At 43.8% G+C, this 16,460-nt stretch overlaps 1 protein-coding gene across 1 annotated transcript in view; it reads right to left on the bottom strand.

Annotated features, from left to right (window-relative positions):
* GABRA2 (gamma-aminobutyric acid type A receptor subunit alpha2) overlaps nucleotides 1–16,460 on the bottom strand; it is a 275,998-nt gene that overhangs the window by 200,369 nt on the left and 59,169 nt on the right. The window contains exon 4 of the mRNA XM_082243452.1: nucleotides 368–435. Within this exon, the coding sequence (XP_082099578.1) occupies nucleotides 368–435 (68 nt within the window). The remainder of the gene's footprint in view (nucleotides 1–367; nucleotides 436–16,460) is intronic.

The raw sequence follows: 16,460 nt of genomic DNA, 5'->3' as shown, positions 1-16,460 counted from the left end.
CATGGTGGTACCAGAGCCCATGTTACTTGACAAGTCACACATGTAGCCACCTTGCCTTAAGCAAGAGTGTTTATGTTAAGAATTTTTCTTTGGTCTCTCCCAAGCTCTGGTTATTGTTTGCTTATGCTTGTTGCTGGGGAGTGTTCCTGGCATTAATGTGTGAGGCTGCCACTAATCAGAACTATGAATATGTATGCCTCCCTGGCCAACCACCAGGGAGATTATTGTCAGTGGTGGAGGTTAGGAGAGGATAGAAGTATTAGGAAGTGATTTTGGAAATTCAGTCTTTGTCTGGGCCTCTTTTTTAAAGCATTATTTGTTTATTGTTAGTATATTTAAAGTATGTAAAACTGTACAGGAAACTTACCATATCTGTATCAGAAACTGGTCCAAAACTGGTCACATAGATATCTGTGTGTACTTCTGTTACTCGATCTAGGATAAAAATTGTTACAAAAAGATACATTTAATCTTTTGAAAGTCAAAATTCTGGGATATAATTTCAAGGCAGTTAACAAGACACAGCCTGTTCAATACATTCAGTAAAAGCAGATAGCATTTTTTTCTAAAGATTTAGTTATAATACTTGTCCTCACTATTATAGTACATGTAATTGCAGTTCTTACAGTCACACAAGTTACAGCTTTAACTGTAAAAGTAAAGTTTTAATAAGTAAAAAAATTAATAAAGAGGAGGGAAAGTAATGTATAATTTCTGTTAATAAGTGATTGTAAAGTCTTGTTAAAAAAAATAATAATAATAAAATAACAAACATGTTATACTTACCTCCTCTGTGCAGTTGGGTTTGCACAAAGTGACCCGGATCTTCTTCTCAGTTCCCTCTTCTGTGCTCCTTTCCCCTCCCTCCTGTTGAGTGCCCCCACAGCAAGCAGCCTGCTATGGGGGCACCAGAGCCGAGTCACAGCTCCCTGTGTCCATTCAGACATGGAGCCGCTAACCGGCCCACCCCCTCTCTCTCCTAATTGGCTGACTGTACTTTGATTGACAGCAGTGGGAGCCAATCGCACTAGGCTGCTGTCTCAGCCAATGAGAAGGAGAGTCCTATGCACCTAAGAAACTCCTGCAACATGGATAAAGATGGGCTCAGGTAAGTATTAAGGAGACTGCTGCAGGGAGAAGGTTGTTTTATGTTTTATCTTAATGCATAGAATGCATTAAGAAAAAAAAAAACCTTCTGCCTTTACAAATCCTTTGAAGTGGACCCCAAAAAGGGAGATTTCCTATCTTATAGGTTACATCAAGAGATGTTAACTATGCATAAGCAGTAGCCTGAAAATGTGACTTTTTGTCTTGAATTCCTTAAAAAAAAACAGCAGTTCAATTTAAGATATAGGAGTGTGCCTTGGCACTTCTGTCCCTACAGCCTCATAACTGCATGCGTGCAACGTGAGAGGCACTATTCCACTGACTGCTATTCTCACTAGATTTGGAGTAAGAGTTGGTGATGTCACTACTGTGCTGCTTGCAAAAACGGAATCTGAACCAGAGGACCTGCGCTGTATGCATTTTTATGCTTTTAGTTCCTTCATTCTATAAATCTAAGCTTATGAATAGAAAATAATATTAATGACCGTTTTTTTACCCATGCACTATGCATGGTATATGTGTTGTGTTGTGGTGTGCTGAGGTGGGTTGCGCATTGGGATCTAATGTACAATTTTAAAAAACAAACATATACTGGAAAGGCAAAATACAATTTCCCAATCCTGACAAAACCCAAATTTAAAACATAAAATGGGAGGATATATGTTTGACAAAAGGCACAGAAAATTACAGAAGGTGTTTTCAAACGGACTTTATGTAAACACATTGCAAAATGCATTCCCAGGTCCAGCAGTAAGTTTAAAAAGATAAAAAAAGAACTCATGTAGCTTATTGATAAAAATACTGTAATTTAAATATTTAGAAGTGAAGGGAAGCTTTCATCGTTTGAGAGAGGAAAGAATACAACAAAAATTGCACAATGACAGGTTTCTAGGCATTCTAAAGGGTAACTCCACTTTGAGGGGAAAAAAAAAATCACAAATAAAAAAAAGAATAATATAGCGTAAAAAATGCAACACAAGCCTTATTGTAATTTTTTGTTAGAAGAAAAATCCTTTCCTTTTGAATCAGCAGCATTGTAACTTTCTTTAGAATTCAATGCAATATGGCAACCTAGAGGCATTCTGCAAACAGTTTGTAAATGGAAAGCCCCCAGAGATGTAATTTCCTGCTTGTGTGATTGGCTCACTGATTTTCACAGATGTCTGCACTAAGATACAAATCAGATTTCAAGCATCCTCTCCAAAAAATGTTACTTTTGGTGAGATTCTCAAAAAAGGTTAATAACTTCCAAAGGAATGCAGACCCTGCCACTCTCCTCATTAGAACCCTGCAAGCATATCAACTAATCAAAAATGAAGAAAGTCACTCCCACTCAGAATCAGTCGTGCAAAAGACATGATCTAAAAAACAGCCATTCCTTCAGAGCACAAACAAGTAAGACAATGGAACAAAGTTTGTTAGAATCCTTGCAATGTACATCAATCACCCAGAGGGGATTTGTTTTCTCAACAAAGTGAAGTCACACTTTAACACAAATACCCCAGAATGTTTTTAAATATAATAAAGATGAATTCCAGGTATGGCATTTTATAATATATTGTTATATTGTTTATATTGTTACATTGGTCCAGCTAGAACTAATCTAACAATGCATATACCATTCTACACACAGGAGGCTGGCCGATCAGCTTTGGTGATATTCAGAGAATGGTGTGCATCTTTTCAGTAAATGCAAAATGTTTTTTGGTTGGATGAGGTGAAAAGGCGAGGCAGTGACATCATGGAACAAAGTTAATCTCTTTAATTTCCTGGATTTCAAACCCTTGCATGTACCCAACTGACCTTTGGGTACTTTTACAATGATCACAAGACCAGCAACCCCCCCCCCCCCCTCCCCAGGTACCAACTGCTCCAGGAACAGTGCCAATGTGCCATACTATCCTGGTGTTCCACATCCAATTGAACCTGAGGTAAAAAAGCACCATTAGTTTATTGGCCACTGAAAAGGAATGGTCTATTTGCCATACGCAGCAATAATCTGGGTTCACTGGAAGTTCCTTTTGGGTGGTATGCCACATGCATGCTACAATACCTTTCTCCTTTCTTTCTGTAATTTACCCAGCATCAAAGTGTAACTCGATCCGGAAACCCTTTTACAGCCCTGGCTACTTTTTTCATGACACATTTTGATTTCACTGTACCCCCGTTTTAAGTGAATTCTGTAAATAAAATAATTTAAAATACTTTATTGAATGTGTTTCTGAATGCACACAATATATAAGGCTATTAATATGAATTAGGAATGCAGTTGTAGAAAGTTGATCTAGAGAAATATCTGATTGCATTCAGGAATCAGTAAATATTTTTCTTCCCTTGTAGCAAATGGAACCATGCTTTATAAAGGTTTTTTGCAATAGTTTTCACTGGGATCAACAGCTCAAAGGATGCAAATTCATTTTGGGGATTGTTTTGTTTTTTTGTTTTTTTTTCCCATTTTTTTTTGTTAAATTATACTGACCTGTATTTTTCCCCCTTACAGTGTAACTAATTGCATGGTGTTTGTATGGTTTCCCATCTATATGGGGATTCTGGTCCTACAGCGCATGTGTATACTTTAAGTGGGGTAGGATCATTGTAACGGATCAACCGGCACCCCGACTGGGTACCTCCGTTGACGGATGCTCCTAGTGCTTCCCGAGGGCTCCAAGCACTCCACCAGACACCATAACCACCTCAGATCCCACAAACCACCGCAGCTTGGTTGGGGTCTCACCATCTCCTACCCACCCTGGACTTACGACAAGGCTCCAGGTTCCAGTGGGTAAACCTCTCTTTCCCCAGAGAGTACAGCCGGCACAGGAACAGGAACAAGCTCTTACAAGAGCTTAGTGATTATTCAAGGGAGTATGAAGAGCATAGCAATCCCTTGTAGAAGATTCCCCCAATAAGAGACAGGACTCTCAATTGAGGGTGAAGTATAACTCAAGCTTTAATGGTACAGCTGCTCTTTTATACAGTTTTCCCCCACAATGTTATCGCCCAGGTGGGGAACAGGCCCTGAGATTCACAATCCAATGAAAAACTGATTTGAGTGAACAGATTTGAGTAAAACCCCCGAAACCGGTCCCAGTGAGGCACCGGGACAATTACCCCCTGAGCGAGGAGATCCTGCACCGCTTGATGCAGGTCTTGTAACCGCCCTGGGGTCAAATGAAGATTTGGAGGAAAGAATCTGTCTGCCGGCCGTGAAAGAAATTCGATCTTGTACCCTGATCGAACGATTTCCTGAACCCACCTGTCCTGAATTCGGAGCAGCCAAGGTTGGAGGAAACCGTGCAAACGTCCCCCCACCCCTGAAATGGGTGAGGGCGCCCCTTCAGGCAGAGGCAGACTGAGCCGCCGCACCAGCTTGGCCGGATATTTGTTTGCCGGCCCAGGGCTTTCTCTGGCCACCCTGGCCCTTGAAGGGTTTCCCCTTGTACTGTGACTTGAAGGTACGAAAGGAACCCTAATTAGGTTTAAAGGCAGGACCCGCTTGCCGTGGAAAAACTTGCCCTTAGGATTCTGGGGCAGCAGAGTGCTCTTGCCCCCAGTGACTCCCTTAACCAATTCATCCAGGGATTCCCCAAAAAGGCGAGACCCCGCATAGGGAATGTCAGCCACCGCCTTCCTAGATTTCTGGTCAGCCGACCAGCTCTTCAACCATATCAGCCGACGGTTAAGCACCACGACACTGGACAGTTGCGCAGCCAAAGGGGCCTCATTTAAGGCCGCATCGCACAAATACATGACCCCTTGATAAATCTGGTCCACCATCTCCACGGTAGTACAGAATCAGCCACGAGTGTGCATCTGAGTACCTTGGTCCAGTCCGCCACAGCCTGAGCCGCCATGACAGAGGCAAAAATAGGCCTGAGCATGGAACCTGCCACCACATAGGAGTGGCGGGCCAGCGATTCCAGCCTCCTATCCGTAGGATCCCTAAATACCGGAGAATCTTTGGTAGGAACCAGGGTAGCCTTGTTCAATCTGGCTACAGTGTGATCCACTTGAGGAGCCACACACCAGCGTGCAACCGTAGTAGACGCAAAAGGATAGAGAAGTTGAAACCTCTTAGGCACCGTGAAGGTGTGTTTTAAATTGCGCCATTGTTCATTCACAGTGTGATGAAACTCAGCGGGGCAGGGAAAAACCTGCACCGTCTTACGGGTCCTGTGTGTACCAAAAGATGACACAATGACCGGAGGATTGGGCTCATCCTCTAAATGTAGTTTTCCTTTAATGGCAGAAATCAGCGCATCCATAGCCGCGTGTTCCTCCGGCGTCCCAGGGGGGGAATCATCCACCCCTGTAACCTCTGCCTCCCCCTCAGACTCTTGCGGGCCCTGAGAAGAGTGAGATCCTGAAAGGGGCACGCTACCTACAGCAACCATGTCACATTCAGAATCAGAAGAAAAAGAAATCCTAGGCCTTTTTTTAGCAGCACGTTCAGACATCAGCACATCTATTTCAGACACCAAAATCGCCACAACAGCAGCCAAATTAGTCAGAGTAGAGGATTCAGAAGATCTTGAATCCCCCACCAAAGCTGGAGGGAATTTGCTGTCCTGGGATTCCATTGCAAAAAAAGTTTTTTTTTTCTTTTTTTGAGGTACTGGCCCTTTAAGAGCGCCGTGGACCCCCGCAGCACACCGCTACAATGGCTGTGGAACACAGACCCCCCGCAGGGACAAACTGAGCCAGGAAGATTGCACAATGGAGGAAAAGAAAGGACAGCAGGACAGAGCCCCAGAAGTGTGTTACCAGCTCCTTCGGTCACTCCTGAGTAAAGGAAGGGAGTGATGTCACCGCAGAGACTGAACAGAGGCTGCAGGCTAAGGAAACATGGATGTCTATGCAAAGCAATGGGAGGCTTCGGCAAAATGGCCGCCAACATGTGCTCAGAACGATCGTTGCCACACACAAGATGGCGTTGTAAGGCGCCAAAATACACTACACACAATGCTATACAAGCGCCCAAAGTGAAGCCAGACATGCTGCCCACACCTAAAAATGGTGGACCGGTGGTTTTTAACCCTGCAGAGGTCGCCACACTAGTCTGTACCTCCAAGCACCGTAGTGACACCGGAGAGGGATCCCCCAAACCCCACACAGCACAGGCTGTGAGAGAAAAAACCCCCGCAGGGACCAGGATAAGGGAGCCCAAAAACGCACAGACATAGGGGACACCACAGACACAGAGGACTGCCGAACCCAGACAGAGGCCCCACACAGAGTGTACTTACCTGTACCCGATGGCGTGGGGTGCCTCATAATAAACGGAAAACCGCCCACCCTCAGATGGCAGGGGAGTGCCGCCACCCAAAACGCAGGACACCAGGAGTGCACAGACGAACCGTGCATGTGTCCGGTGAGGTAGCCACCTCACAAGGCTGCATCCCTGGGGACAGGGATGGGTCGTTTGTGAGGCCAGGGCGAACACATAGCCTGCAAAATGCTCGATGGCGGGCTGGGATTCCATCTGATCCTCAGTCCTGGATAACCAGGAGGACCAGTCCGATTCCCAGCTCCGCAAACTCCATCTTCATCCGAAGATCCGACTAACTAGCAGCTGACAAAATAATCAGCTAGCAATGCAAAAAAAAATTAAATTTTTTGAAAATAAAATCATAAAACAGGAGAAGAAGGCTGAGACTGTAGCCCCAGCACAGGGAAGCCTGACTACTCCTGAACTAGGCAGAAGACAAACTGAGTTGGGATGGCTATTGCAGGGGGGTATTGGACCAGTGGGACAGCCCCCATGGGTGTGTCTATGTAAATGCTTTTGTTTTAACAAGTCTTTTGCCTAGCTACTCCTAAGGAGAGGAAGTCAATACCCCATTGGTGAAGACTGTATGAGTGGGCGGCGACTGTTGGAGGACGTAAGAGAAACAGAGTTTTACAATCAGTCACTCCCATACAGTGTACACAATCCCTCCCCTCTGCCTGATTACAGTATCATATGCAGAAGAAAGTGTATTTAGGAACATAATTAACCTAAACTAATTATCTAGCCATCTGGACAGAACAATGTGAGGTCATTAACATTTAACAATGGAACAGGCACAATCCACATTCCAGCTCAAAAGACCTTAGTATCAGTCTGTCCGTCTCCTATACTCCAGTACATGGAATACACATTATCTCAATGCTCAAACAATAGGGAAACCTGTCTGACATTGAGGGACATGGAATACACACATTATTTAGGAGTCACATACTTCATGGCAATGGTCTACAACAGTCTAAGTCCTCCAGTGTAAAGTGGGATGAAATCTTCACATTTCTATATGAAGATATTGCTGACAAATATTACTGTCCCACTTGAAGCAATCAAACCCAATAAGTATCTGTTTTTCACTTCCAGTGACGGTGAGTAACGTCACAATCATTAAATCGTCTGTTACTTCATGTCCAATCTTCTCTAGAAAATACTGTGGATAAACTGTCAGCTCTATATTATTTATTTATTACAATCAGAAAAAAAATATTAAAATAAATAAATTATATACAAGCATAGGTTTGATTCATAACCTGTACATTGCTTGGTTTTTAAAAAAAACACCCAAGACTTGGCTTTGAGAGTTAGTATTCAGGCCTCAGGCTGATACAATTTCAAATGAATGTTATGTAAATTTAAAGGGATTTGGAGAAATTAATTATTTGCATGACTTCACACTGTGCCTGTAATCAGTCTGCTGTATATATAACCCATGCAGCGACTTGTACAACGAGAAACTAATCAATAGAGATATATGCATATAAAGTATATTTTAAGTATTTTTAAAGTCATTTTCAGTAACTGCAAGCTCCTTTACTGAAACAGTTTGATGTTAGCCTGAAAAATAGACATCTGAACTATATATATTTATCAATAGCTGTTTTTTAACTAATATTGCTAAAAGGCGACAATTTTCTAAATATTTGATCAGAAACCAGGGAAAAATATGAAGTCTTAGAACTGTTATATTTTAGTAAATAAAATGGAAGAACACTGTTGAAAAATGATGTACTTTATGTCAGCTTTTCTGCATTTTATTGGCCCTCAATCTAGCATGATTTCAATTCACTGTATAGTAGACTTAACCAATAATCCTATTACGAAGTTTTTCTCTCTGAGAAGCTGTCTTCACGAGTCAGAAAAATAAGCCCTCCTGGGAAATTCTGTGACCGATCACACAGGAAAGCAATACCTCCAGGTCTGTATTGTCACTTAGCTTATTTCGGCATTAGACCAGCACATGCACACACTGACACACTTAAAAGGAAACAATTGTCTAGAGATTTTTTTTTTAATATGTTTAGCTTGAAGCAGACCTTTACCTTAACATCAACATAAAGTCAGGTTATCAGTCTTGTTATGAAAGATAAAGAGTAATGAAAAAGGCTTAAATAGTGTTCCTGAAAAAGCAAGCTGTTCCACATTCCCTCTTGTGAAACACAAGAGAAGAAAAAGCTGTGGTAGAGCAACACATTCTAATCAACTCTAATAAAATTTCAGTTTGAAATGCTTTATGCCCCTTCTGCCCAACATGCAGCCCGAGAGCCACATATGGCCCATTGGTATATGATGTACAGCTCACAGACCCCAGCAGTCTGTAGTCATTGAATAAGGTAATAGCATTGATCTCTACTAGCATCATGTGGCATATCCCCAGCCAAAAATGTAGCATGTCCACACTCATTTTCTCCATTAGGTTTGCAGTTTCTGACAGTCATCTCAAGCATTACATACATTGAACATTATTTGCAGCCCTTTGGTGATGTCAGGGGCCACATTTGAGGCCCCCTGTAACTCAGAAGTTGTCAACCTGAGATGCATCTGAGAATATTATTATTTTTATTATTATTATACAGGATTTATATAGTGCCAACAGTTTGTGCAGCACTTTACAATATATTCAAAATTGACCACAAGTTGACCTCATTCAGACATACATTTGACCCGCTTTAATCACTTGGCACCTGAGCTATAGCCAAAAGACGGCTACAGCACAGGCTTAAAATGCCAGGAGGGCGTCCATGGATATCCTCTCATTCTTGTGTTGCCCACGTGCCCCCCTGTGGAGTGTGGGTGGCACACTTTGTGATTGCTGAGTCCTTCAGACTCAGCTGATCACAGATCAGGGTAAAGAACCAATCACTGCGGGCCCTTTACTCTGTGATCAGCTGTTAGCCAATGACAACTGATCAAAGAAGTAAACAGAAGCTAGTTATCAACTTTTCTTTTTTCTCATGCTAACAGCGTGAGGAAAAAATAAGAAAGTTGTTAATCGGCTTCTGTTACAGGGACATTGGTCCCCTCAGTGCCCACTAGTGCTGCTAATCAGTGCCCACCAGTGCTGCTGATAAGTGGTCACCAGTGCCTGCCATCTATCAGTGCCCATTAGTACTGCTAATCAGTACCCACCAGTGCCACCTATCAGTTGCCATCAGTGCTGCCAATCAGTGCCCATCAGTGCCTCATTCTCAGTGTCACTTATCAGTATTGCCTATCAGTGCCACATACTAGTGCCTATCAGTGCCCATCAGTGGCACCTATCAATCCCACCTATCAGTGCCCTTTAGTGCTGCCTATGATTGCCAATCAGTGCCACCTATCAGTGCAGCCTCATCAGTGCCTCCTGATCAGTGCTCACCAGTGCTGCCTCATCAGTGCCCCCTATCAGTGCCCATCAGTGCCGCCTTATCAGTGCCCATCAGTGCAGAACATCAGTACAGCCTCATCAGCGCATATCAGTGAAGGAGAAACATTTTTTGTTTTTTTGTTTGTTTAGCAAAAAATAAATAACCCAGTGGTGATTAAATACCACCAAAAGAAAACACTATTTTTTGAAAAAAAAAAAAAAATGATAACAATTTCACAAGGATACAGTGTTGCATGACCATGCAATTGTCATTTAAAGTATGACAACACTGAAAGCTGAAAATTGACCTGGGCAGGAAGTGGGTGAGAGTGACCGGTAAGCAAGTGGCTAAGTAGGTTTTACATTTCCCTCACTTTGATGCAAATGCCCATTGACATAGGTCCTTATATTTATTTAATCTTTGTAATTAGCTGTTTGCCTGGAGTTCAGCTTACATATTATCAAAAAAGTTTTTTTTGGTTAGCAGCTATGTCATCTAGTGTAGGAATGGCTTAAAATACAGCTGTTTTTCCCTACTAGACTCTTTCTATTGTAATTAATCCCTGGTAGAGCTTATATGTGGAATATAGGCATGTCAAGTGAACTGGTGACATAACGATTTAGCTCTGCTTTTAATGGATTACAGTATAAAAGAGAACCCGGATAAGATCATTATCTCACTTGTGACTTGAATCGCTAGTGGACAGCTTCATGCATTTTATGTCTCCCTTCCAAACCGAAAGTACCAGAAAAGAGTCTAATTTTAATATCACACATCAAGAGTAAAGTCACCGTGACAGTTACAGAGTTAATTGTAATGCAAGGTGTCAGCATAATCAGTCATCAATTACCAGCACCAGCAAAATCTGATTTATTTCTAAGGATAAACAAAAACAGCAATGTGATTCTTGGTAAAGGATAGGTCGGTTTGAAGCTAATGAGTGACTGCGGGCGGTTCAGATGGTAAAACTGTAACGAGGCACAACAGGTAGCCTAAGCACAACTGCTACTTTGCTTATTTACAGACACTATATTTGCGTGACAAGCTGTAAAATTATTCTCTTATTTGCTATTTGTACCCTATCAAAAGTTAGCTAGTTAATATTTAAGGTTTAGAAGGTAAGGCTGGCTATACATGCTCAACTTTCTTGTACAATTTTGTGTTAGATTTACCAAAAACCATATAAAATGGGGTCAAAACTAAAAAACACTTTCAATTGCATCCTATAAGGCAGGCCTTTGTACTACATAGTTGAAGGTAAATCCAAAGAAAATTGTACAGACAATTGTAAGAAAATTGTATAATGTATGGCTAGCCTTAGTTCACCTTTAGCAAAAAAAAAAAGCCTATGCAGATAAGGGGGGCCTATAAATAAAAACAAACTGTGGAGCCTTGATAATGCTCTTGCTATAGGTTGGAAAATTTCCAGAGATGGCATCATCCCATCCTGCCATCCCCATGAGTGGTCTACTGTCACCTTTTTCACAGCATCACTGAGCTCAGAGCTACTGTCACAGGGAAGAGAGAGTGAAAGAGCGCATGTGAAGGGCAACTTCCTAGCAACATGGGGTGATCTCACCTCTAGCAGTTTTTCAACTAGGCTTCAGGAGATACGTAAATGGCCTACACACCTATAGCAAGGGTATCATGTAGTCTAGGTTCATATCTTAACAGGCTTCGCTTGATGCCTTTTTCAGGCACGGTTTGCGGTGCAATTTGCGTTTTTAAACGTGCCGCCACAAGGGGTGGGTTCTCTAGGTGAAGTCACTGGATGGCCACACCCCATGGCTATATAAGAAATGGCAGACACTGGAGCTGACACAACAGAGGGAGCCAGCGTTGAAGAAGGACTGCCTGGTATGGACCGGGGGGGGGGGGGAACCCATGCCATTTTTATTTTTTTGCACCGCACTGCAAAATGCACAGATGTGAACATGTACCATAGGATACCATGTTAAATGGATTGTAGTGCATTTCTGCAAAATGCACTAAAAATGCATAGGTGTGAACGTAGGATAAACTTTGGACAAAGCTGCACAGTTTGTTTATTTTATCTACAATTATTTCTTATCTGCATAGGCAGTTTTTTGGAAAAAAGGTGAACATACCCCTTTAATAGAACAGGGCCCATTAAATCTGGTAGCCCACATATAACAGGTAAAACTGGTATTCTGTTTACATACAAACATTTTAATTGCAGGAAACTCTATAAGGGGCCAGTTCACACAAGAACATGGTGCTAGAGAGGGGCGTGGCCGCAGCGCGGTAGATGGACGCATACTGAACCAGCTCCGCTGAGCCACCCGGGACACGCCGCAACAACAGGAGCATTGGGACCTGCTGAACCCCGCAGACTACTCCCTGCAATCCTGCTCACTGCCGCCACCATGATTCACCGCAAGAAGGGACCAGAGCAGGCAAATAAGTTGTCCGTTTCTTCATATCACAGAGCTCCGGGCTCCAACGAAATGGCGGCGGCCCAGGAACTCGAGGAGGACAAGGTGCTGCACCGCTGCACAAACTGACTCCACTGCCTTCAACTCCTCAGGCACGCAGGATGATTGCCATCCCTGACAGTGGCCAATCCTCCGGATCTCCCTCGCCTCCATCTCCCTCATCCAGGAGCCCAGCCAAGACGAGACAGAGGAGGGACTCCCCGCAGAGGCCGCACATGTATCCAGGTATGGACATCAGCCTCCCTGCACAAGCCATCCCTACCTCCCCCTCTACTGTTACTGATCCATTTGCCTCTTTCCCCTCTGGGACTAATCCTATCTCCGAAGGGGTCATGAGAGATATGATGTATAAGCTAAGCACAACCATGCAGGCAGATATGCTATCATGCATGCAGCAACTCAGATCTGATATGGGATCCTTAGGCTCTCAGGTTGATACCATTGAATGAACGGTGGACACGCATGCTTCCACGATTAATTCAATCATTACCACACTCAATACACAAACAGATGAGATTCAGTGGCTCAAGGGTAAAGTGGCGGATTTGGAAGACCGCTCCATGCGGAACAACATTAAAATCAGGGGGATTCCCGGGACGGTCCTACCTACCCAGCTATTATCCCATGTCACCGCACTTTTTTGTGCTCTAGTACCGTCTGTACCTGCCTCTGATTTAGTTGTGGATAGGATACATAGACTGCCGAAACCATCGTTCCTTTCAGGAGATATCCCCAGGGACGTACTCCTCAGGGAACACTTCTACCACGTGAAATAACAGATCCTGCTTGCCTCACGGCAAAACGCAACTTTTCCTGAGGGGTACTGCAACCTTCAACTACTCCCGGATCTTTCCCGGCACACGCTACAAGCCCGGCTTAACTTGGCCACTATAACAAAAGCCCTGCGGAACCATAATGTGCCACACAAGTGGAAATACCCGGGGACCCTCTCTATCACTCATGGTGGATCCACGGTGCTAATCAAGTCACTGGATGAGGGTATTCAGGCCCTGAGGAGATGGAATATCCTACCACAACAACAAGGTGATCCTCCCGTATCACCACCTCTCAGGCCTCTGGAAGCGGACTGACAAGTGGTCTCACGCAAAAGACCCTCCAAAGCTGATTCAAACCTCCTGAGCTCTAACATGTAATCACAACATCCTTCACAAGTGTCCCTGGCCATAGGAGCAGTTGCCCTTTGGCCCCACTAGCTTTGCATCGGATATGTCCGATCACGGACTGCAGGGACAGTCCTGTTCTTATCTTTGTCTCCAGTTTTTCTTTTGCTTTTTCATTTTTTCTAGTTTTCCATTTTTCTCTCTGGCATTATCACTACCTGTTTTGAAGTATTGCACTTAATTGACAAGTCTCGGATGAAACTCTCTAGTCATTTGGTTGACTCCTCATCCCCAGTTATCTACAGAAACATACCATTAGTGTCTCATACCACTCCTCAACCCAATATATGATCATTAAGTTCCTGTCTATAAATACAAATGGACTAAATCATCCTGCTAAACGACATACTCTGTGGAAAGAAGCAATAACTCACAAAGTGGATGTGTTAGCGGTCCAGGAGACCCATTTCAAGGAAGGAGATCACCCACCTTGCAACCACAAAGACTTTTCCCAGATTCTTCTCGCTTCAGCTGCTGACAAGAAAAGAGGAGTCCTACTGGCGTTTTGGTCTTCATTATTTTTTAAAATCATTCACTCGGTTCTGGACCCACAAGGCAGATTCATAATTGCAGTCTGCGAACTAAATAACTCTCTCTTCACCATAGTGAATCTCTATGCCCTGAACTCCCACCAACTTCGGTTCTTGAGGCGCCTGCTCAAGCAAGTATACAGAATCAAACAAGGTCGCTTGTTACTTTGTGGGGACTTTAATATTGTTGCAGACCCCGGGTTGGACGGCAACAATCGATGGGAGGGTTTTTACCTTCTGAAAAATTGTACGATGTGTGGCGGTGCCAACATGCAAATGAGAGGGATTACTAATTTTTCACGTCTAGACACCGATCGAACTCCCGATTGGATATGTTTGTGGTTGATGTGGAGCTTCTCTCAAATGCGTCCTCCTCGACGATCCAGGACATAACCTGGTCTGATCACGCCGCGGTTGAACTGGTCATCGAGGAGAACGCTCGAGTAGCTTAATCTCCTGTGTGGAGATGCGACACTAGTATGCTGCAAGATTTAGGTTGCTCTACCTGGATCTCGAACAGTATACAATAATTTTTTTCCTTCAATGCGCCGTCGGTCTCTGATCCCTGGGTGCTGTGGGGTGCACACAAGGCCTTCGTTAGGGGGGGTGCATCCAGCAGCAAGCTAGGCGGAAGAGAGTGCGGAATAAGAAAATGTCTTCGTTGTTAAATGATATTCATGTTTTAGAGGAGAGCAACAAAAGGAACCCCACTATTACCTTATCTACACAACTGACCCAACTTAGACAAGATCTCTGCCTCCTTCTTTTAGAGCAATCTGATAAACACCTAAATTATCTGAAACAAACGTCCTACTCCCAGGCGAACAAGGCCGGAAAATTTCTGGCAACCAGAGTCAAAAGTAAACAGGCCAAATCTAGAATCCCGTTCCTCCTAGACCCTATCACCAAACACAAAATATCTCATCCATAGGCCATAGCAGATGCCCTTGCATCCGTCTATGGTTCCCTATACAACCTAAAGGACGACCCCTCAGAACACCATCCATCTGCAGCAGACATAGAGCAATTCCTAAACGCCATCAACCTACCATCTCTATCCACATCCCAACTAGATACCCTCAATTTGCCTATTTCGATCAATGAAGTTAGAACTAGCATCAAAACACTGCCGAAAGGGAAATCCCTGGGTCCCGACGGACTCTCCAATGAATTTTACCAGTTATTTCTCCCACACATAGGTCCTACCCTAACAGCCGTCTATAATAAAGCCATGAGTGAATCTGCCCTCCCTTCAGACATATTGGGTGCCCATGTAGTCACTTTACCAAAGCCTGGCAAAGACCCCACCACCCCAGCGAATTTCCGTCCAATCTTCCTATTGAACTCTGATGCCAAGATTACAACACCTTCTACCTGACCTGATTGCTAAGGATCAAATGGGCTTCACTCCCAGACGCCAGATGTCTGATGCCACCAGACGAATGGTTAATGTTCTCCATTTAGCCCATAGCTGTAAGACCCCCTCGGTTCTGCTAACCCTCGATGCCGAAAAGGCTTTCGATAGGGTACACTGGGGATACATGAATGCCACCTTACGTAAATTCGGATTCTCAGGCCCTATCCTATCAGCTATTCAAGCCCTTTACTCTTCTCCATCTGCCCATGTGTACACCTCTGGTATACTTTCCAAAAAGTTTCTCATCACTAATGGCACGAGACAGGGTTGTCCCCTATCCCCCACAATATTTAATTTACTAATAGAGCCCCTTGCAGAGACTATTCTCTCCCATCCCCAGATTACTGGCTTTACCTTTCCTGAATCTCATCACAAAATCACCCTGTTTGCGGATGATATCATCCTAATGCTCACAAACCCATCTAAATCCGTACCAGCTGCCTATAAGGTTCTGCAGCACTTTCATCGCATTTCCTATTATAAATTAAATGCATCCAAGTCTACGATTCTCAATCTGGGAGTCGACTCACATACCCAAATCAAGCTCGAAACCTCCATACCCATCCCATGGTCCTCAGACAAAATTCACTATTTGGGCATTGACCTCCCCGCAGATCCCACAAAACTATTAGCAGCTAATCTTGCCAGACTTCTCCCTAAACTGGAGGCGGAAACGATGCGCATGAAGACCCTGCAATTAGCCTGGCATGGTAGGGTGACTGCGTATAAAATGTTTATTTTGCCACAAATTTTGTACTTTTTCAGGGCCATCCCTATTCATTATCCGGCTACGAGCCTGACCAAATTCTCCACACATATGAAAAAATGTATCTGGGATGGTAAAAAGGCTCGCTACGCCCCATCCATTCTCACTACCAAACAATGTTTTGGGGGAGCTGCGGTGCCCGATATTCAGGGATATTATTGGGCCACCGTTTTAGCTCAAACGCGCAAATGGATTAATACACTAGACGCCCCTCTTTGGGTGGATTTGGAAGCCAACATGGCCCCTACCAGGAACCTCCGGGACATGCTTTTGGGAGATACATGGATACCGTGGAATCTCACTGCCCTCTCCCCAACCATGCAAGCCTCGCTTAGAGCCTGGCGCAAAGTCACCGGGTCAAATAAAGACCGCAAC

This window comes from Pelophylax lessonae (genome assembly GCF_965119305.1).
Source record: "Pelophylax lessonae genome assembly, chromosome: 1".
In the NCBI taxonomy this organism is placed as follows: Eukaryota; Metazoa; Chordata; class Amphibia; order Anura; family Ranidae; genus Pelophylax; species Pelophylax lessonae.
The sequence above is the reverse complement of the archived record's forward strand: the minus strand, read 5'-3'. Positions and strand labels throughout refer to the sequence as shown.